The sequence below is a fragment of the Microplitis mediator genome, chromosome 9 (genome assembly GCF_029852145.1).
Source record: "Microplitis mediator isolate UGA2020A chromosome 9, iyMicMedi2.1, whole genome shotgun sequence".
Classification (NCBI taxonomy): Eukaryota; Metazoa; Arthropoda; class Insecta; order Hymenoptera; family Braconidae; genus Microplitis; species Microplitis mediator.
In genome coordinates, this window is record NC_079977.1 from 13,925,857 (window position 1) to 13,950,332 (window position 24,476).

The 24,476-nt window shown below is 34.9% G+C and overlaps 1 protein-coding gene across 1 annotated transcript in view; it reads right to left on the bottom strand.

Moving 5' to 3' along the window:
• Positions 1–4,773: 4,773 nt before the first annotated feature.
• Positions 4,774–24,476, bottom strand: part of LOC130674566 (E3 ubiquitin ligase Rnf121) — a 74,128-nt gene continuing 54,425 nt past the window's right edge. The window contains exons 6-7 of the mRNA XM_057479927.1: positions 15,333–15,568; positions 4,774–4,949 (exon numbers count right to left, since the gene is read on the bottom strand). Coding sequence (XP_057335910.1) covers positions 4,829–4,949; positions 15,333–15,568 — 357 coding nt within the window. The 3' untranslated portion in view covers positions 4,774–4,828. The remainder of the gene's footprint in view (positions 4,950–15,332; positions 15,569–24,476) is intronic.

Genomic DNA, 24,476 nt, shown 5'->3' on the forward strand with positions numbered 1-24,476 from the left:
AGTGCTATAGTGCTTTCGAAAGCCGGATTGAAAGGGATCCAGAAGCTCATTTTATTCTAAATAAGTTGTCACTTGATTTGCAATAATTCTTTCGAATACTTTTGCCAAATGAGATAAGTTAGCTATTAGCCGAGTGTCTGACAGAGATCTAGGCGGTGTAACTTTATTCAATGGTATTATATAAATAACTTCCCAAATGTCTGGAAATACAGCAGTGTCAAGAGATCTTGAATAAGGCAGTAACGAAAAGTGTTACTTATGGCAGATGATCTCTCAGCCATCTCAGATCGAGCCCATCAGGACTTTTTCCTTTAGATTTTGCTAGCGTCAATTGTACCGCCTTTGTAACATCAACAATGACGATTTTGGACCAGTTAAACGAGCATTCAACTAGACGGGTATATTCCAAATGAAGAGACGCCAAAAAATCATTTCCACAAGATGGATGCCTCCTGACGATATTTGCATAAAACTCATTTAGCGCCAAAGGTTTGAAACGATCATGTTTTTGATATTAAAAAATACGCAAATGATAATAAATTTAAAAAATAAATAAATAAATTCAGTAATCAAATAAACGAGCTTAGTGACAACATTTTTCTTAATTTGTGCTTAAGTGCGTGTGTGTATTTATATAAATTCAGTGATGAATCAAAAAAGATCTGTGGATATGTGCTATAGTGTTAAAGTTTAGCTAGTAATATAAATAAATACCTTGATGAATTAATTATGTTTTGTGAATATGTTTTATATTATAGGTTTAAAGTGCGTGAAATAATTTAAATGAATTCAGTGATTAATTTAATCAGTTTTGTGGAAATATTTTTCTTAATCGGTGTCATATAAAAAAAAAAATTTTTGTAATTAATAAATTAGTGTTGTGAAAATATTTCTATTAATCTGTGTTGAAGTGCAAATATGAGTAATTACGTGTGTGATAAAAATATAAAATAATAGTGATCGAAACATTAAACACCGGATAATCTTATTATTTAAAAAAAAACAGTGAAGCTGTCAGCATCAATACAGGAGTTGAAGTTGAACTTATGGAAAACTTGAGATTCGGAAAGGATAAATTTGGTGATGTATCATTCTTCAATAATAATAATAGTTAGATAAAATTGAAAAAAAAAAAGTACAAATTAATTTAAAATATCGTAACATCTAACCACTCTTTTGTTTTGTAATCGATTGACGTGATTAATAAACCGGGTACCCTGGCGGTTTTGAATCACCCTGGAAACAGCCTAGAAACACCCTGGGAGTGGAAACACGGTGGAATCACGGTGGATCCAGAGTGGTTACATGGTGGGTTTGTGCCATTTAATCACCGTGTATACACGGTGGTTACACGGTGTGCCCACCGTGATCCCACGGTATATTCACCGAGATTCCATGGTGATTACGCGGTGTAGGTGGAATCACGGTGGGTACACCGTGTAACCACCGTGGAATTAGGATGGGTACACCGTGTAACCACCGTGGATTCACCGTGATTCCAGGGTGTTTCCAGGGTGATTCAAAACCGTCAGGGACAAGTAAACTTAGTAGTCACTGTCGGTAGCGTAGCCTAGTCGTCAAAGCGTCGGTCTTTCGTTCGTAAGGTCCCGGGTTCAAATCCAACTAAAGCATGTGCGGTCGGTTAATAATTCTAGCGTTTTTTCCCTAAATTAAAAATTTCTACTCGGTTAGAAATTAAATTGACCACAAATCTGATAACTCCCGCATCACAAAAATGATGGAACAAAAAAAATAAAAAATACAGACATTAAGGAAGTCTTTTTTTTAATTTATTTGAAATTTCTATACATGGCTATGTATGTATTGGAAATTTTAATATATGACCATATATAACTCACTTTTACCGGACAATTAAATTTCTCTCACCATAAACCGGTCAAATTAATTAATTAATTAATCATAAGATATTTTGGCATATATATGCCATTTTTTTGTGAAATCGGAGTTACAATCAGCGGCGTGTATTCATACCGTACCTGGTTACAAGCGTGCCTTTTACTTTTCTACTTTTAGTACTCTACCAACATACAACTCTCTTAAATAGATTTCTATGCGAAAATATCAATACTAAATATATTTATGTTGCAAAATAATTCTATGTAAAATTATCTCTATGTAAACTTATTCTATTAAGTATAAATATATGCGAAGATAATTCATGTCCGAAATATCTCTATATTATATATCTCTATAAAAATAAAGTCACTACAAAATTTACTATAATATGACAGAATTAGGTGTTAACATATTTATATCATGGAATTTTTCCATAACTATACAACTCTCCTTAATATTTCTCTATTCCGCATATCTCTATGACACAACAATTCTATGAAAAAATTTTTCTATACAAAAATTTTTCTATGTTGACCAAAGTCAGTTTCAACATTTATCTCATCATAAAAAAAACTAAGTTTTATGAATGATTTTGTATCTTACCACCAGCAATCACGTGGCGCTACCATCCAATTCTTCGATGTAAAATTTTTAAAAGTTTCTATAAATATTTTATGTTTTTTCAAAATTAATGCATTTTTATATTTTATTTCGTATCTAAAAATCTAAATTTACCTGTAAATTAAATTAAGTTAATGATCTAATTTAAATGTAGTGATTATAAGGATGGATGAGAGAAATAGGTATTATTCAATGAAAGTCATGGTTTGGGTATATCAAAAATGAAGAGTATATTTTGACCCAAAAAATGTTAGGGAAAGCACTACGGCATAAAACCCTTTGAAGAAGTTACAATGAGAAAGATTAAGAAGATTGAGAATTGATAATGATAGTAACTCGTTGAACGATTGACACAAAAATGACATGTAGAGATATGTGTGTGTGTGTTAAGAGGTGTGCTGTGATGATATGCACGAGAATTTGTATACAGTTGAAGTTTACGCGATACTGGATCGTCGTTATTCGATTATAAGATTTTACTAGAATATACACGTCTGTATATGAAGTAAAAGAGAGTCCGGTGCGGGACAATTGGATAGTACTTGGTACTAGAGAGCGAATGATTGGATGAAAGCTTCCGGTGCGCTGAGGCGATGTTACCGATTGATCGGATCGGTTATGTGACTTGAATTATTCAAGTAATGAGATCGCAAATTGCGCTCGAGATGTTGTAATTTCAATAAATTGTCTAGAGACAATATGACGCGACTAGTCGTTAATTTGAAAGAGATTTGCTTTAATCTGATCGATTATTTTTACTAGATTGTTACTTGCGACAGAGGCTATTATTTGACTGCAGTTAAATATGAATCTAATCAATTGGTAGATGATGTTAGCGACGTGGCTATTGCATGAGTGAGGTTAGATTTGATATATACGACAACGGCAAGGCGCGTTGATAGTAATAAGGCGCGGATAAATATAAAAATTTTAGTTTTATTTAGATTATGATTATGAAATATGAATGATAATTATTAATATTCAATCACTGCACAAGTAGCTAATATTCAAGACAGAAACGAATAAACCCGGTAACTTGACTGGAATTAATATAAATGAATAACTATTTAATATTTAATATTATTGAAGTTATTATTATTTAATATTAATACGAATATTAATACTAAATCTCAAACTCAGTTCAATTGAATAATCAACGAAAACACGACTAAATATCCGAGATTTTAATGGGTGAGACCCACGCGCAACAAGTCCCGACTTGTTCGCATTGCGACGCAATAAAACAGCGATCTTATTGTTTGCAAAAGAAGGTTTTAATGTGACGAAATAAATCCAAATAATAAATAAATATTATGGCAAAATACTTATCCTTCACCGATGGATTTAAATTGAATCTGGTAATCAATTAATTAAGCAATGATTACTGATTTAATTATTGGCTTGGCAATTTTAGACAGAATGTTCACAGCAAGTGCGTACGATATGAAGACTTGTGGTCAACTGACGAAAAAGACGGGGTGACGCCGGGTTGTGGTTTCGACGGAACGGAAACGTTAAACACCCGAGTGACAGAGATACGCTGAAGGCGTGAGTGCAACGAAGATGCACAGAGAAACCTAAGGTGCATTTCATTTTTTATAGTGTTCAATAATTGACATCACTCCCAACTTAATTTACTACGGAATGTTGTAAAATTCGGTATAGTGAGTAAATATAGTTCACTGATAATATGTTCCATAGTAAAACGTAATGTGCAGAGAAAGTAAAAAGTACTGTAAAATTTTCACCGTGTAGCTTAAGAAGAAGAATGAGGCGAAAGCGTAGACTGCACAATAACGATCGAGAAAAATAGCAGCGTCTTCTCCCGCAGTTGCCGCGCGATGGTGACGTGGCTGCCGGAGCGAATTTTGCCATTGGCTCAAAAGCGCGTTAACTCGTTGTAGTTAGCCGCTAATTTTTCTGATTGGTCGGCTAGTAGCAGGGCTCTTGTGTCGGCTCGGCACGGCTATGAAAAAGAGAAAGTACGTGCTGGGTCCAAATTGCAAGTGACCTGAAATTATTCTGACTTTAAAGTCAGTTAAATGTTTGGCTGCTCCCGGACCTCCCAAACATAGTGAAAATACCTGAAGTTAATTTAAAGCGAGCATGCTGATGGCTAAACGTATATCGATAGAAATATATAAGATATTATAAATATTAAGATACCAATCAGTGAATTTTATTACTTATAAGTAATTTTTATTATTTATAAATAATTTCAACCATCAAATTTTATTATGTGTGAGGATCTTTACAAACAATATTTAACTCAAGTGAAAAAAAATTGTGAGTCTGTTTCTCTGTTTTAATTTATTAGATTAAATTTTTTTACATTCTTTTTTTACATAACTTATTCTAGACCAAATATCCAATTAATACCTTGAACAAGAAATAAAATTAATGGTTGCCAAGCTATTAACCATCTAATCCAATCTAGTAATTGACCATAGAGGACATGTGGTCTTTCCCATCTGCAATATTAATGTATATTATTAAGGTCAACAAAACTTGATTATAAAATGCAAACATAACATCACGTATTGTGTAAAGCATAAAGTGAATCGATCCAAAGCTTTGTCAATATTAGTTATTAATAAATCGCCAGGTTTGAAAGTGCGATCATATTATTTAAATTTAGGAATAGCAGAAAGTTGACTGGGAACGGGCAGCTCAAAGATAACAAAACGCGAACCTGACCACTTGGGTAACCGCCGGCTAAAAAGGATGTGATGCGCATGCGCGTCATAAAAATATGTATTACTTTCGATATGATTCAATTAATTACTGGTTTTTTTTAGTAGTTTAGAAAATATTGGTTAATAGACCTAGATATATAAGCTATAATTCAAAGTTTATTACGAATATTTACGAATTTCGTCAACCTGATGTGCTTTATTATTATTATTATTATTATTATTATTATTATTATTATTATTATTATTATTATTATTATTATTATTATTATTATTATTATTATTATTATTATTATTATTATTATTATTATTATTATTATTATTATTATTATTATTATTATTATTATTATTATTATTATTATTTCTTTTTGAGTTAATTGCTCAGGGGGTTATCCCCGGTAGTCCGACTCTACCGAGGGCCTCACCTGAGCGCCAAATCGTTACTGCTGCAATGCTCTATCAACAAGATAGTCAGCATGCGCAGCAGGCCAAGTTTCGTTGCCTAAGTAAACGGAGGGACCCGAGATTATTATTATTATTATTATTATTATTATTATTTCTATGTTGAAATAGCAGGAGGTCATCACCAGAAGTCCGGCTCTACCGAAGGCTGAACCTGAGCACCTTCCCTGACTGCTGCGATGCTCCATCAACAAAATGGTTAGCAAGTACAGCAGGCTAAATTTCGTAAAATATTCCAGACAGGAAGGCCGGAATATTTATTAATTAAGATACGTAAATATACGTCGTGACCGCAGAGTATTGTCGTGTCAATTAACATGTAATAAAATAATCAAAAACCGGAAGTAAGCATAGTAAATTTCGTTATATCCAGGCAGGGAGGCTGGATTTACTACGCAATGGATATTTCCAGGCAGTTCATGTAAACCACGCGGTGGAAAAATTCTTCCAGAACTTTCAAGGCAGTTAGTGAAAAACACACGCCGGAAATATTCATTCGAACCTAGTTTCCCATCTAGTCTAGGAGTTTTTAGTATTGGGTTATAGAGTCCTTGACGAAATGTTAATGCTTAAGAATTGAATAAAAAAAGTTGGAAAATCCAAATGTGCACGCCTCGAACGCTCATATTACAATAAAATAAATAATGAATTTTCTTTTTTAATTGCAAAATTTTTTAATAAACATGTAGACATTCGTTGTTGTTATTATTTTCATTTAGTTAATTGGATGACAGTCGACAAGTCGATTTGTCGCGACATAAAGTGAAGCCTTATATTATTAGCAAAGTTTAATGATAATCATATCTCATAATGACATTAGTAATAAATCTTTGTGCCTATTTATATTTGTGGAGGAAAAAATGGCAGATCCCTGACTAAGAAAAATGATTTAAAATGATTCAAAACAATTTGAAATGATTTAAAATAATTTGAATCAACTAATATATAGATATACACTTAGCATGGAGTAAATCGTTTTTCTTAATAAGGGATTAAGCACCAGTAATCATAATCAGTTTTCAGTTTGTAATTGATAATAAATAAAGGAGAAGGGCTACGGTAGTGATATTTAAAAGGCTTCTATTCTTCTAAAATCTGAAGCTATTGAAAAAAAAATTGGACTGATTAATTGAAATTTTCGAGAGATATGTTGCTCACACACGGACATCCCAATTGATGTCCACCGAGTCTCATATTAAATCATTTTTTTCTTATTATAGTGTACCCTCGCAGATTTCAATCACGGTGGAAACACGGTGGGTTCGTTCCATTTTACCACTGTGATTACGCGGTGTATCCACCGTGGAACCACGGTAGTGAAATAGCACAAAGCCACCGTGGAATCACGGTGGATACACTGTGTAATCACAGTGGATACACTGTGTATACCTGGTGGTGAAATGGAACAAACCCACCGTGTAACCACGGTGGATCCACAGTGTTTACACTTCCACGGTGTTTCCACCGTAATTCAAATCTGCGAGGGATAGCTAAATAAAATTTTTAATTAGATCCAAATGGTTCTTTAGGATTTTCTCTAGACATTGGTGTACTTTTTTTCCATAGACGTGATTTATAAATTCAGTAGAAATTATTAAAGGTAGGAAAGTCCAGTTTTCACGACGAGTCGATTATAGAGCACAACCTCTCCCGCTATCACGTCCGAGGCGTGCAATAAATCGTAAAAGAGGCTTAAACAAATTTAGGAAATAATTGGTATACAGAAAACGTTAGCGTTCATAAATGATAAAATATATTGACTAGTGATTTTAAAATTTGGTAAATAATTATAAGGATATTAATTTTAAATCAGGAATTTTATATTGTTAAAAGGGTGTGCGAGTGTAAAAAGTGTAACTATTGAATTTGGTGATAATTAAATAAGTTGTAATCACGTAGAGGGTCCAGAGGACCGCGTGAATTAGCTGTTAAAATCTCGTAGAGGGTCCAGGGAACCACGTAACCGAAGTATTAGGTTCTAGCCACGTAGAGGGTCTCGTTAACCGCGTAAAATAGGTTAAAGAAAGTCTCGTGTGTGTGAAAGAAAGTCCAGAGGACTCAGTTGTGTGTGTGTGTGTGTGTGTGTGTGTGTGTGTGTGTGTGTGTGTGTGTGTGTGTGTGTGTGTGTGTATGTGTGTGTGTGTGTGTGTGTGTGTGTGTGTGTGTGTGTGTGTGTGTGTGTGTGTGTGTGTGTGTGCGTGTGTGTGTGTGTGTGTGTGTGTGTGTGTGTGTGTGTGTGTGTGTGTGTGTGTGTGTGTGTGTGTGTGTGTGTGTGTGTGTGTGTGTGATATAGTTGACTAGTAAAGGTTACAGGTTAATAATTTATAAGGTTTAAAATATGTTGTAAAAGGTAATAGACTTCATAAATAATAATGGCTCAAATTGTTATTTTAAATCAAATATTAATTAATTATGAATTATTCTTCCTCATCCTTCTCTTACAAATTAAATTTACTACGACCCTGAACGATTAGGAACCGGTTCTGGAAGACCGTTAATACTTCCGGTGGCGCCCTGAAAAAGGACGACCATAGTAGCAGTACCTCTGTTATAGTTTTATGTTAAAAATTGAAAATTTTAGAATCGAAAATGATTAAAATAAGGATTTACATGAGTCTTAACCTCAAATCAGATCACTAATGGATAAAATATCCGAGAAAATCGCTAAAAACGGTTCTTTTTCGATTTTTTTGCTGATAATATTATTTAAACAAAACAACGAATACCCTTACGTTATGTGATGATCGAAAGACACCATAAAGACAAAGAGTTTTTATGATATTGACAACATTTTAGTACATTACATTATGAGTATCCGGGGAAAATGATATAAAATGTTATTTTTGAAACTTTTCTTCGTCAATAGCTTGTTAACTAATTAACTAATTTTAATGTTCAATGCAGTAATCGGTGCGTTTTATTGATTTCTAGAGCTAGATAAATTTTGGAATTGATTGATCGAGTCATTTCAGAAATATTCGGAAAAAAATGTTTTCTACCATTTCTTTCGAACGAATTAACCGACTACGATGATTTTTGCGGCAATCGACACGTGTTATCAAATTCTAGAGCTGAAAAGATTTTGAAATCGATTCAGTAAGCCATTCACAAAAATTTTAACAAATCTAACGAGGAAACATTCCTAGGTGTCCCCCTCCGATTTCGATATAACTGAGATATGTTATTCTTCGTCGAAATCTAAAAAGAAAGTATTTTTTTATCAGCGGAAAAACATATTTGGGGAGTGAAATCACCTGTCAAAGTTTAGGCTCCAAGGAGGTGTTTTGCAAATTTTGCATACTTGCAGTTTGAATAATGAAATGGGATCAATGGCATGATTTTTTTGGTGAAAAATGATGAAAAGTGCCATGGGTGTTATAATAAAAAAATAATAGAACAAAAGTTATAAGGGTTAAAATTCACAAAACATTTATTTTAAAAAAACTATCTAATGAATTCTAACGAAACCAACGGCGATCGAAAGACAAAAAAAAAAGTAGAGAGTACGTCTTCTTGAGTTTTTCCGACAAATCAAGTTTAAGGGGTAAACAACCCCTAAGTCCATCAACATTGACCAACAAAAAAACGTCAATATTTTTAGTAGCTTTGGTTTTAATTCGTCAAAAATTATTTTTTCATACATTTTTGCAGTGGTGGAATCATAATAATATTATTTTTTAATATTTTTGATGATAAAGGCGGGCAGGTTATTAATAAATAAGATATAAGTATTCGTGGTTATTACGTTAAGTATATTACAAGTATAGTACAATGTATATAGATACAAGATATACCGTCTAGGATGGTGTACTGGTAAAAACTAACCAATATATATGGATTGGCAATGGTCATTAGTATAGCTAATACATTCTGGTATATTCTGGAACATACTAGCACTATGAACCTTGCCCCTCAACACCCTCTCTCAACGTATATAGTGCGTGCATACTAATCCAAGCTCACACCCACTAATTTATAATACCTATATTGCTCACACATTTTCTGTATTTAATACTACTTAAACTTTTTGTATACATATCTGCTGGCATTCTTTCTGTACACAGATATTTTACATCTATCGCACCACACGCATACTCATTCCTTACAAAATGACGTCTTACATCTATATGCTCAGTACGCTGATGATGTACATCGTTCTTGATCATACTGATTGCGCTCTGATTATCATTCAGTATCGTGACAGTTTCTAATTCTTCCTGTATATCTAAACTAACTAATAAGCCTTTCAAGTATAGGGCCTCTTTAGTAGCCTCCGCTACCGCCATATACTCTGCTTCTGTACTTGAGAGCGCCACCGTTTTTTGTTTACGCGCCTCCCAACTAATTACAGATCCCGCCAGAATGAATCCATACCCCGTATACGACTTACGATCCGTTGAGTCCCCTCCCCAGTTAGCATCTACAACAGCAAATAGAGCTAGCCCGGTTTGTTCAAATCTCAACCCGTAATCTATCGTACTCTTCAAATACCTCAAAACCCTTTTCGCGGCTTTCCAATGATCGACATTGTAATTGGTATTGAACTGACTTAAATAATTAACCGCGTAAATTATCTCTGGCTTAGTAGTTATCGCAAGATACAACAACGCTCCGATTAAACTCTGGTACGGATACTTATTCATTTCTGATTCACTTGCACGTTCTGGTTTTACTAAGTTACATTTAGCCTCAATGGGTGTGTCTATCGGTTTACACTCATCAATCCCAAAACGTTCAAGTACGGCCCTGGTATACTGTCTCTGTCTCAAGAACACACGTGACTATTCGTCCCGCTCAAACTCGATACCTTAACAACTTGTAACTAGTCCGAGATCTTTAGTCTCGAATGACTTTGACAACGCTTTCTTTATTTCACTTATTCAGGCCTCGTCGTCACTAGCTAATAAGATATCATCTACGTATATTGCTATATACATCATTCTGTCACCTTTCCGGTTCACAAAAAAACATTTGTCTTGTGGCACTGCATTAAAACCTAATACATTTAGTCTATCTACTAATTTTCTATGCCACTCAACCCCGGCTTGGCGCAACTCATACGACGACTTTTTTAGGGCACACACACTGTTACTCCCCGCTTTCAAGCCCTCTTTCCAGCGCTTTACGGTTTCTATTATTTTCCCGTCGCGTATTACCTTCCCGCCTAAACCGATGGGCTCACCCGCAATTATCTTTTCGATAATCTCATGTATACGCGTTCGCGCAATTCACCATTTAAATACGCGGTCACTATGTCCATCTGGTGAATCTTTAAATCGTATTCCGCTGTTATCGCTGCCATGATCCTCACCGACGTTGACCTCACTATTGGTGAAAATGTCTCGGTGAAATCTTCTCCTGGCCTCTGAGAACACCCTTTTGCTACTAATCTGACCTTTCTTTTGCCATCAAATTTAGTGCAAAATCACCACAGGTGAGGGGATGCCCCTGCCTGCCGCATCATACATCGTACCATCTCTATCAGTGTTCTGTTTTTTCTCTCTGCAATGCCGTTCTGTTGGGGAGTGTGAGGTGCAGTCAGTCTTCTCTGAATTCCATTTCTCCGTAGATATTCATTGAATTCCCTGATACAATACTCCGTTCCGTTGTCTGATTGTAACGCCTTTATCCTTTCCCCAGTCTGGTTTTCCACCTCGTTTTTGTATTCCTTGAACTTCTCCAGGACTTCAGATTTATTTTTCATCAAGTATATTTGACACTATCTTGACTTGTCATCAATGAAAGTAACGAAATATCTCTTCCCTGAGCCAGATGCATGTCGCATTGGTCCGGATACATCTGAATGCACTATTTCTAGTAGTTTCTGAGTTCTCTGTTCACTGGTTTTGGGAAAAGGTAGTCTGGTCTGTTTTTCTTGTATACACACCTCACACTCTGATAACTTGTCACTATCGCTTATTTCCAAGCCATAGACCAATTTATTTTTGGCCATGAGCTTCAGGTCTCGCTCATTTTCATGCCCCAACTTTTCATGCCACTTATCTATCCCTAGTTTTTCACTAGTTACGGCATTGTGAACACTGTCTTTGATGTCTTTTATAAAGTACAAATTACCGCGTCTCTGCGCACGCATAATTACATCATTATTTTTATTTATCACTACCGCTTCAGTTTTCCTGAAGGCACTGTATGCCCAAAGTCTGTGGCTCGTGCCACCGAGAATAAATTTGTCCTCAAATCTGGTACGTATGACACGTTCTTAAACCCGATGTCCCACTGTCTTTTACCTGTCGACACTTTCACCGAAACGTTTCCCGTTCCCAATATTTTAGTGTTTTTATCAGTTGCCAGGCTTAACTCTGCATGTTTAGGCTTAAACTCACTAAACTTATTTCTACTGTTACACAAATGACTGGTCACACTACTGTCTATACACCAACACGCGTTACCACTACTACTGTACATAGCCTGCTCACTGGTACTTAACGATGACTCATTTATGTTTCTAGCACTATTGTATTCTCTTTTGTTTCGCTCCGGGCAATTTTTTGCGATGTGCCCTCTCTTATGGCACTTGAAACATTCGACTTCCCGCCGAACATTCTCGTCTCGAGAACTCGACGCCTTTGGCTTTCCGCGACTTTGTCCACGTTGTTTCCTCTGATTATTTCTCAAATACATTGCTCCTTGTGCTGATTCGACATGTTGCTCTGCATGTCCTTCCTGGTATTCCAGGATTTTTACCTTAAGTTTGTCCAGTGATGGTAACTCCTTCTGTGTTTCTATCGATGTCTGGAATACTGTGTAACTTTCTGGTAAGCTGTTTAACAACAAGATCACCAACATCTCATTGGCTATCTCCAGCTTGACCTCTCGCAGTCTTTTCACTGTCTCTATAAACTCGGTGATGTGTTTCCTCACATCATCCCCCTCTGTCATCTTGGACAAAGTCAGCTTTTTCAACAGGTACGCTTTTCGCGCCGGTCCCCCTGATTCATATGTCGCCTTAATCTGATCCCAACGCTATCAGAAGACCTGTTTTCGCCTTTCTGTCCTTTTTGACCCACGCTGCAATGTCTTCTGTTCCTGATCTGGGTTTGGTTTTTTTGCCAATCACAAACTCCTACGTTTCATGACTCATGAGAATACCCTTCATCTGTGTTTTCCCGACCGGTAATTTTCCCTGGTAAGAGGATCTATTTTTATCGAAAAAGCCATCTTTACTGATAACTTAACAACGACAAAAAATCGACACTATCAAATTTTACACTACTCACAGCACACAACGGTTTTCCCGCCAAAATTGTTCGAGCTCTTACGCCTAGTGTCTCACAATGGCGAACTCCACGCCACTGCACTCTATCGGAACTTCTCGATGCTTCCCGCGCGTTTTTCACGTGCTTCTAATTAACTTCTTTATTTAATTAATAACCGCTTTAACTTTTACAATGGAATACCCGCGTTACCTGGGCCCATAACCTGATGATAAGGACGGGCAGGTTATTAATAAATAAGATATAAGTATTCGTGGTTATTACGTTGAGTATATTTCAATGTATATATATACGAGATACACGTCCGTTAAGGATGATGTACTGGTAAGAACTAACCACTATATATAGATTGGCAATGGTCATTAGTATAGCTAATACATTCTGGTATATTATGGAACATACTAGCACTATGAACCTTGCCCCTCAACAATTTTACTTACATTTTCATTTTTAATTCTAGAGTTGATTGTTCGCAATAAAGTGTCAAGTATTGTCAATATTAACATATCTTAATTTTAAGGTAAATTTACTTTTTTTGCAGTAGTCCAAATAGCTACTTACTGACACTTTTAACAACAGTTTCGCTGAATTAAAACCAAAGCTACTAAAAATATTGACGTTTTCTTGTTAGTCAATGTTGATGGACTTAGGGGTTGTTTACCCCTTAAACTTGATTTGTCGGAAAAACTCAAGAAGACGTACTCTCTACTTTTTTTTTTGTCTTTCGATCGCCGTTGGTTTCGTTAGAATTCATTAGATAGTTTTTTTAAAATAAATGTTTTGTGAATTTTAACCCTTATAACTTTTGTTCTATTATTTTTTTATTATAACACCCATGGCACTTTTCATCATTTTTCACCAAAAAAATCATGCCATTGATCCCATTTCATTATTCAAACTGCAAGTATGCAAAATTTGCAAAACACCTCCTTGGAGCCTAAACTTTGACAGGTGATTTCACTCCTCAAATATGTTTTTCCGCTGATAAAAAAATACTTTCTTTTTAGATTTCGACGAAGAATAACATATCTCAGTTATATCGAAATCGGAGGGAGACACCTGGGAATGTTTCATTAGAAGAAAAATTTTTTTTTATTTTTATTGCATTTTCTAATTTTTTCAGTGTCTATTTGATCGAATGACCTAAAGTTCTCAGGGACGATGAGGTCTAGTAAGCTCTTTTGATTGCCGTAAGAACCATTTAAATCGGTTAATTCATTACCAAGTTATAAAAACTTCACACACACGCACGCACGCGCGCGCAAACAGACACACACGTCCCGACATTCGAACATCATTCTGAAAATAGTCAGAATAGCTTCCTAGGATCTCATAACGTCGACATTTGATGAAATTTCGATTTTCGCAAATTGGAGTGAAAACAATAACTTCCCTAATTTTTTCGTAAATCGTCGATTTTATTTGCGGGAAGTTGAAAAATTCGTATCGAGTGCACGCAACCGATTTTGTAAATTAGATTAAGCATAATTATTATTTTATCGGGCATTACTGTTAAATATTAACGAAGAACGACAAGTATGATCAAATGTTGCCGATGTGTTTGATCAATCTGTATGACAATTGAAACGTGAACCGAATGATCAACTGAGGATTTCTATTTAGTTTGTTTACTTTCGTTTACATCGAATCTTTAGCCGAGTTCCGACAACCTGTGTTTTTTAGTAAGCTTATTTTATTATTTGTAATATCGATCAATTTAGTTTTTTTGTTCAATATACGATGATTTTTTTTTAGTTTTCAATTTTGATCTATCATTCCGATCGTAATCTCGAGTATCTGACCTGTACCCTATCCACCACCTCGAGCCGTGTTACAAGAGATTAGTTGATAGGTTGTTATTAAATCACCTGGCGCCAAACTTATAAATTATTTTAATAAGGTTGCCAATTCTAAGTGTACGTGGACCTCACTTTCGGTAAGTCTCCGGTATTGAAAAACTCGTTACATCTTTTGATCACGATTCGTAATTAATTTAACACCATTCAATTGCTAGATGATCTAAATTGGAATAATTCAAAACACAAAACATGGCCATTACAACATCTACATCTACCCAAATAGCACTGTTTCATTCCAGTTTTTCTGAAATCACTAAAACTAAAAACTATAAATTTTACATGACGATTATTTTTCAGACAGGCGTTCTCGCTGAAAGTGCTTTTCAATAAAACTTAATTTTTTAAATCAATCCCCGGGTATACATTTTGTATAATACCCGTTTTATCTCGATTTCTTCGAAACTTTCAGAAATAAAAACATGATTTTTAATATGAATTTTAATCTATCTATAGTGGACCGCATGCAAAAACGATCGAAATTAAAATGTAGCGAGTACAATTCCTAAATGATTTGCCATAGGGCGTCGTAGTACATTTGATTAAATAACGACTATTCATTTAAGTGTTATTAGTAGAAGAGAAGAAAATGTACTAATTAAGGATACGGATTACAAAACATCTTCTTGAGATCAACTTTCTCCTTGCAATAAGGACAAGTTTGTTTTTTTCCAATAATGCACCATCCTCTGATACAAAATTCATGAAAAACATGTTCACAACTTAACTTGTAACTATTCTCGATCACGCCTTCCTCAAATTCAGAAACCAACATTTTGTTCCCACAAACAGCACAAACACCAGGATCTAAAGTTTTGGTAGGCATACTACCTGGCGCATAATACTAAAAATAAAAACTTCATATAATCATAAAATTAATTGAAGTTTTTTTTCAGAAAATAAAAATCAAAAATGGCGAATTTTGAGATAACAACGGTTTTTCTAAAAAAAGGCAAAAATTTCATGAAATTTATCATCTTAAAATTTTTTTGTGTTTTTTCTGAAAAGTACATCCAAAGACAAAAATTTGAAAAAAAAAAAAAAACGTCCCAATTCGTCAATTTTTGAAGAAGTTGTAGCTATTTGAAAGAATAAAAGCCTTTTTTTTGAAAAACATAACTTTTTTTGGATTGGGTAAAAAAATTTGAAAACTTCCTGAAAAATGATTTTAATGGAGTAGAAAAGGAAAAAAATTTTTCGGCCGAATCGAAAGGGATCAGGGTCAAAAGTGGTGGATTTTGCGTGGAATGCCCCGTATGTATTAGGGTGGCTCAAATCATCGACTATTTTTTTTCGAGTCTCGTATAAAAATTCGTTGGTTTAACATATTTTAAGAACCCTTTCTAAATTTTGGAAATTGAAAAATAATTAAAATTTGGATATATTTTTCTAAATTTTTTCTTTCTCTTGACAACAATAGTTTAAATCCGTAAAATCGTGAATATACTGAAAATGTAAACCCAAAATTTAAATAATTGAAAGTTGCTCAAGGATTTTGAATGTCTAAAGCAGAAATGTATACAATATCATTAAAACACTAGTTCATTGATTCAGTAGCGGTTCGATTCTTTTATTGAATATTCATCAAGTATCTATAAACATAGACACGTATAAAAATAATAAAATGCAACAATCGTATCAGGAGACGCAGTAGTATCTCGCGCCAAGTACACGTTAAAACACATGTATATGTGTGAGTGTGTATAGCGCGAGCCTACCGTGTCTCTTTACCATAGACCGATAGGTATTTGGCTCTCATATTTTGAAATTTAAAAAAAAAAATTTTTTTTAGAAAATTCATGTTTTAGTCGAAAGATAATTGATTGTTTATCTTAAAATTTCAAAATTCAACCGATTTTAGTTATAAGAATCAATTTATATAACTAAATTTAGCCAGCATATACTACAGCGCCCCCCTTTTTAATATTTCTACAAATTTTTTCATGTGTTGGGGGCACTCACATAAAATAAAAAGTTGTAAAATTTCCACGATTGAGTAAGTATTGAAATTTTTTATAAAAATCCGATGAAAAAAGATTTTGCCTAATTATATGTGATTATATATGATCATACATAATTATATATAATAATACATGAAATTATACATAATTATACATGATTATTAGGGTGCTTTATTTCGGAGCCAGATTATATTTTTTTAAGTGCATGTGGAAAAAACCATAGTTCAACACAAAAAAAATTTTCGCGCAAAAAAAAATTCTATGTCGATTACAGACTTAGCTCATTGAAAAATTCAATTTTCCCATTTAAATAACATGGGAAAAATTTTTTTCTTAGCTTTAAGTATTTTTAACCACGTTAACAAATCAATAGATCAAATAGACTAATACATATTTTTGTAGGAAATTGAACGCTCTACAAAAAAGGTCTCTTATCATTTTTCGATAAATCCATCTATTTAAAAGTTATTAGAGCTCGAAGTAAAGTAGGAGATCGTTTTACTTTTCTGGTGAAACTATCAGACTTATCACATAATTTTGTAAGGTCTTTTTTGTTGACAATTTTATTTTCTACAAATTATTATCAGTAAAGTTTTTTCAAATTCCGCATTGTTTTCTAGTTATTTTCACTTCAATGTCGAGCTCTTGAAATCGATCAGAACCAATTTTTTCAAAGCTTGAAATTAAAATAAAAATATCTAGGAAACAACGCGGAATTTGAAAAAACTTTACTGATAATAATTTGTAGAGAATAAAATTGTCAACAAAAAAGACCTTACAAAATTTGGTGATAAGTCTGATAGTTTCAACGGAAAAATAAAAACGTCTCCAAATTCACTTCGAGCTCTAATAACTTCGAAATAGATGGATTTATCGAAAAATGATAAGAGACCTTTTTTGTAGAGCGTTCAATTTCCTACAAAAATATGTATTAGTCCATTTGTTCTATTGATTGGTTAATGAGGTTCAAAATACTTAAAGCTAAAAAAAAAATTTTTCCCATGTTATTTAAATGGGAAAATCGAATCTTTCAATGAGCTAGGTCTGTAATCGACATAGAATTTTTTTTCTTGCGCGAAAATTTTTCTTTTGTGTTGAACTATGGTTTTTTCCACATGCAATTGAAAAAAAAAGTCTGGCTTCGAAATGAAGCACCCTAATAGTTATACATGGGATTATATATAATTATATATAAACCTATATACATAATTAGATCTGATCATACCTGGCTGTTATAACCCTATGTATAATCATATATAAGTCTATATATGATCAGATCTGAGTATATATAAGCCTATACATAATTAGATCTGATCATACCTGGCTGTTATAACTCCATATATAACCATATATAAGTCTTTATATGATCAGGTCTGATCATATATGAGTCTATATATAATTAGATATAATCATACCTGGCTGTTATAACCCCATATATAATCATATATAAGTCTATACATGATTAGATCTGATCAAACATGACTGATACAAACCCATATATAATTAGATATAGGCCTATATGTAATTAGCTCTGATCAGACATGGCTAATATAAATTCATGTATAGTCGTGCATAAGTTTATATATGATTGGATCTGATCAGACATGAATGATATAAACTTATAGGTAGTTATATCTGTCTATGTATGATTATATCTGATTAGACTTCATTGATTTGAAACCTATAAATATTTAATTATGTATATAGTTCCAATAAATATATATATGTTAAATAATATGACAATTTTTTAATATTTAAGTTATTAAATTTTTAGTCTGTCAACTATCAATCAAACTCAAATCCCCAATACTTAAAAAATGTTCAAAGGTTTCGGCAGCAATTTAAAAGTATAAAGTATCAATTTAATTATTTGAGTTAAGTAATGCCATACACTTTTTTTAATTATAAGTGTAGAACAGACTAGAGGATCAGACTACAATCCATCGATAACCAAAGTTAAGCAGCATCGGCGTGGGACATTAATTAGACGGGTGACCTCGTAGTAAAATAGTAGTCAACGGATAATAATTTTTTTTTTTAATTATTTAATTTTAACCTACATTTATATTGATGAAGACCATAAATCCTAATTAAATTACTTAATTAATAATTTACAGATATTCTAAATGAGATTCTAAAAATGACTATATTCGTTCATGCATGATTATATAATCATTTATGATCATGTATAAACATATCTGATTATATATAATAGACTGGGCCAAAAAAATTGACTATTTTTTTTTCTTAGCTATATCGAGAATATTATTCAGAATGACAAAAAAAAAATTTCATGAAAGTTTGAGCCCTGAATATTAATTTTAAGAGGTCTATCATCGCTATTTTTAATTTTAATTCATAATTTGATGTTTTACGTCAGAACTGCTAACTAAAACATTGGAGTAAAAAAAATTCATTTCCTCTTATTCTTATGCAAAATTAAATTCCCTACAAAAAAGGTCTGATTGAAAATTTTCGTCAAACAAGCCGTTCCCGGTTAATTAAGCTTAATAAAGTGATATATTTTTTCGATTTAACATTTTTACTTTTGAATTTTTAACTGACACATCAAGAAATATCTAAAAAAGATCATGACAGATTTTTGAAGGAAATTTAATGTTCTACAAAAAAGGCCTCTCAACATTTTTTGCTAAATTCACTCCTTTGAAAGTTATTCACGCTATTGAAATCGTTTTGACTCAAATTCAACCTTGAATAACTTTTTTATAGAGCATTAAATTTCCTTCAAAAATCTTTCATGATCTTTTTTGGATATTTCTTGATTCATGAGTTACAAAATTCAAAAGTAAAAATGTTAAATCGAAAAAATATATCACTTTATTAAGCTTAATTAATCGGGAACGGCTTGTTTGACGAAAATTTTCAATCAGACCTTTTTTGTAGGGAATTTAATTCTGTATAAGAATAAGTGGAAATGAATTTTTTTTACTCCAATGTTTTAGCAGTTCTGACGTAAAACATCAAATTATGAATTAAAATTAAAAATAGCGATGATAGACCTCTTAAAATTAATATTAAGGGCTCAAACTTTCATGAAATTTTTTTTTTTGTCATTCTGAATAATATTCTCGATATAGCTAAGAAAAAAAAATGGTCAATTTTTTTGGCCCAGTCTAATATATAATTAGACGTGGCCAATTTTCGGATCCAATCATATAGAGATGATTATGCACAATTATATATGATTAGACAGAAACTTTTTTCATCGGGAATGTTTAATTTTTCCGCCACTAGCAGTGCTCCAGCCTGTATTTTTTACTATAGATTCATTGAGCTGTATTAAAGACGTTCCAACGGAGCAGTCGTGCTCAATTTTAAAGACGATTCTCCATATGTTCAGTCTTATTTTTTTTTTTTTTTTTTTCCTTCTGGCTATCGTCCCAATTGGGCCACGTGCCAGTTACTATTGTATTTAGGTATATTTCCTGCTTCTGTAGATTCTCACTTTTCTTGCTTGGTTTGGTGTGTTTCAGTGTTTATCTGTTGGTACTTGCTATATTTCGTTCTGTGTATGTGTGTATAAGTATAGGTAGAGATTTGAATGATTATGTGGATGTGTTATGTAGGTTGTTAGTTTGGTACGAATGTTACTACAAATACGGAGCTAGGTTTAAATGCTTAGATTCGTCTTTTTAATGAACTGGTAAATGAGGTAAGCCACTGTGTATGGTGATGATAGGATAAGTGGCTGGACCGCACAATCTGAAACAAAACAGATAATTTTGCTTATTTTATTTATTAAATCATTCCGCTCTTTTTTATCAACTAGCATGCAATTCCAAATTAGGTGTTCGATAGTTTAATCAGGTTCCCCACATTCACATGCAGCATCCGCTACAATATTCATTCTCAGGAGATGTCCTCGCTTGCGTGTGGCCGCTTCTAAGCCTGTTGATTATCGCAATCTGTTCCCTGCCAATACCCAAGCCATGAAACCAAGGTTTGGGCTGGAATTTGTCCACATATTCAAAATATGCCTCACCCTTGGGGTATTTAGTCATACCCTTATATGCTTCCCGCTCCATTTTCTCCCTGAATGTTGCGTTAAGATGTATAGCCTCCAGCTTCCCATGTTCTGTCCTCTACTTCCCCGTTATTAACCGCTGCTTTTGCCAGACTGTCCGCTTGCTCATTTCCCTCTATTCCTCTGTGTGCCGGGGTCCAAACCAGTATTATTCTGATTCCCATCTCCTTGATCTTGTACAGTTCTGCTTTGACTTCCATTACAGTCAATTCTTTCTTCGTATCAATTACTCCCATTAGTTTCCTAATTGTTATTTGTGAATCGGTACATATTAGTGCGCTTCGGATGTTGTCCTGAACTATTTTTCTCATGGTCATTCTGATGGCTTGCATTTCAGCAGCTCCGATTCGGTTGAGTTGGTCCATCACTGTACTTCCTGACCAGTTGTTTCCAGGACACACTGCCACAGCCGCTACTCCGTTCGGTGTTTCGGAGCCATCTGTGTAAAACTCAGAAAATCCCGAGTATTTTTCCGCCAGCAGCTGTTCCCACTTCATTCCAGGGTTATGGTGTTTTTCAGCTGTTTTTCCAGTGTCAAGGTCAACTTCTACTTCATGGAATCTTGAGTGATAGTCCACCTGAGCCATAGCTGGTAATTAGTGTTTCTTGATTTTGTCAAGTAGATTCTGTTCTGCCTCCCAAATTTTGCTAATTGTGGCGTAGTATCTCCTTCCCCTCTTAGTTCTCCCCCTTATTATTAGGTTTCTTCTAATATTATGTGCATATTTCAGGGCAGTTTCCATCTGGTTGTTCTTCCTTGCTAATGTCCTCGTCAAGAATCTCCTTGTGAGATACTTGGCTCTGCTTTCCAGATCTGGCTCCACAGCTATATGTAGCAGAGTGTTGATTGGGGTGGTTATTAAATTCCCCGTAGCCTTTTTAAGTGCCGCATACTGGGTTCTCTTAATCTTCATGAGGTTTGTTTCTGTGGTGTCCTGGTAGAACACTAAGCCCCAATCCGTGGTGGCCCTTACTAACCTCTTGTATATCTGCAAGACCGTCGTTGGGTGTGCCCCCCACCTCCATCCTGTCACGGCCTTGATAATATTATTACTTTGTTTGGCTCTGTCCTTGATATTCTGAACGTGGCTGTTCCATCTGAGCTTATTGTTGATGGTTATTCCCATAAACTTGGTTTCCTCTACTTCTTCTATGTTTTTCCCCCGTAGTGTTAGCTTGATTTTCTCTCGCTTCCTCTTGTTGGTAAACACCATGAGCACCGTCTTTTCCTGGGATATTTCCAACCCTCTTCTTCTTAGCCATGAGTCCAATTTATTTAACGAATCCTGCAGTATCCTTTTAATCAGCTGTAGGTCTTCTAGCGTGATGTACAATACATAATCGTCTGCAAATGAGAGCATGCTGCACCAGGGATGCAGCTGTTTCTTCACCATGATCATATATAGGTTGAATAATAGCGGGCTCAGTATACTTCCTTGGGGAAGGCCCTTTCTGGTCTTTGCCGTCTTGATTCTGCTTCCGTTGAATTCCACATGCAAGATTCTCTCATGGAGTAGTTTCTTTATGACTGTCACTATGCGATCTGTAAGTCCCAGTACTCTTAAGTCCTTGATCAATGTATCGATGCCCACATTGTCATATGCACCTTTGATATCTATGTATAACGCACCCAGGTGTTGTTCTTTTAATAGTGCTAAGTTGGCTTCGGTTATCAATGTAGCTGAGTTGTCCATGCACGATCTCTCCCTCCTAAATCCATAAAATTCATTGGGCAAGATGTTGTTAGCCTCAACCCACCATGTGATTCTGTCATTGATAATTCTTTCTAAGATTTTCATCGTACAATTGGACATCGCTATTGGTCTATATCCCTTAGATGGCTTCGGGATAAGACATACCCTGTATTCCTTCCAGCTGTTTGGGATTAGAGCTTCCTGTACAAATTTGTTAAAGAATTTTGTCAGCATAGTGATTGCTGTCATCGGTAACTTGCCAATCATTTCATAACTGACGTTATCCGTACCTGGTGCCGATTTTTTTTCTTTATCATGTCTATTGCTGTTTTAACTTCAACTTCTGTGATATCCTGGTCCAAAAAGTAGGGGCCAATCCTGGTCTCTGGATACGACTCCTGCTGATCACTTTCCCTGTCCTCTGAGTAAACTTGGGATGTGCTGGTGAGTTTGTCGATTACCTCCTGGATTTCTGGGTCCTCCGGTGAAAAGGTCTCCGTGGTCTGCCTTTGTGCGAACCTCCTTTTAAACCCCTTAACTACTCCCCATATCTTGTTGATATCCATAGACGGGTTAATTGTGTCACAAAATGTCTTCCACGCTAGTCTTTTAGCTTTCCTAGCGGTTTTTTTAAATTCCTTGTGCGCATTAATTGCTTCTTCGTATGTTCTGTGTCCTGGGTGCTGAAAAAAGCGGCGTACAGCACTCCTTCTATTTTTGATCTTACTACTGCACTCGTCGTTCCACCATCTAGCTGGAGGTGGTGCCTTCCTGCTGTTTCCTTGTTTCTCATTGCTGGTTATCTGGCTTCTTCCTTGTTTTCCTTTGCTGTTGCTACTCCTTCTTTAATTATTCCAATAAATTTATCGTAATTGGCTGTGTTTATTTCCGTGATCTCCCCTATCTTATCCACTACGCACTTTCCAAAGCTGGTCTCGTCCATTCTGTTCAGATTGATTCTGCAGGTTCTCTGATCTTTGTGGAACCTAGCCTTCCTGACCTGTATCAATATCGGGAGGTGGTCGCTTCCCATGTTGTCCTGAAATACCTGCCAACTGACCTTGCCCACTAGTTGCCCGTCTATGCACGTAATGTCCGGTACACTGATTCTGTCCATTGTATTGGTGATACGTGTTGGACTCCCATCGTTTAAAATAATGAGGTTAAATTCCTCCAGAGCCTCTTCCATCAGCTTGCCTTGGTAGTTCGCGACAGAGCTTCCCCAGTCAGGGCTCTGTGCATTGAAGTCCCCACACACAAGAATATTTTTGAATTGCTGAAGTTCCTCGGTCAGCTTCTTCCACTGCATTCCACTCAGCGATGATGCAGCATCCGGTGGTCTATAGCAATTGGCTATATGGTACTCCTCTTCACCGGTTTCAATTCTAATTATTATGTGTTCCAGGTTGCGGTGTATTGCTAAGTTATTTAACTTACTGTAGTGGATGTCTTTACGGATGAAACAAGCGACTCCTCCTCCAGTGGTTTCAGTTGTTCTGTCAGTTCTGACCACATTATACCCTTTCAATTGTACTTGGTGTTTAGGGTTCAACCATGTTTCTGTCAATAATAGGATGTCTATCCGGTGTTCTGATAGAAAATTAGGGATCGCGTCCCACCTCTGCCAGAGGCTCCTAATATTCCACTGGCAGATGTTTATGTTCAGTCTTATTAGTAAAGTGAAAATTAGTTGAAGTACAGTGCACTTTCTTGCTGGCTCTCACATGCGCAGGTCCGAAAATATTCTCATTACGTCGTTTCTCCGATCCGGCAACGTGGCTTTCTTTTTTCTGTATATTCTTATGCTGGAGACGCGAGTGTACAATTTAAATGTTTTGAAAAAGTTTTAGAGGTTACTTTTATATTGGTGATAGTAAATAAATATTTAATAATGACATCGTGTTTATAGAACGGAAGATTTATTAAAGAAAGATTGGTGCTAAAATAACCAAAGCCTTAGCAAGAATGTCTGAGGCTGAAAAACAAAAAAATCAAAAAGAAATGCATGGAACAGCTTAACGTGAAATTCCAGATTCCAAACTATCCATCCAG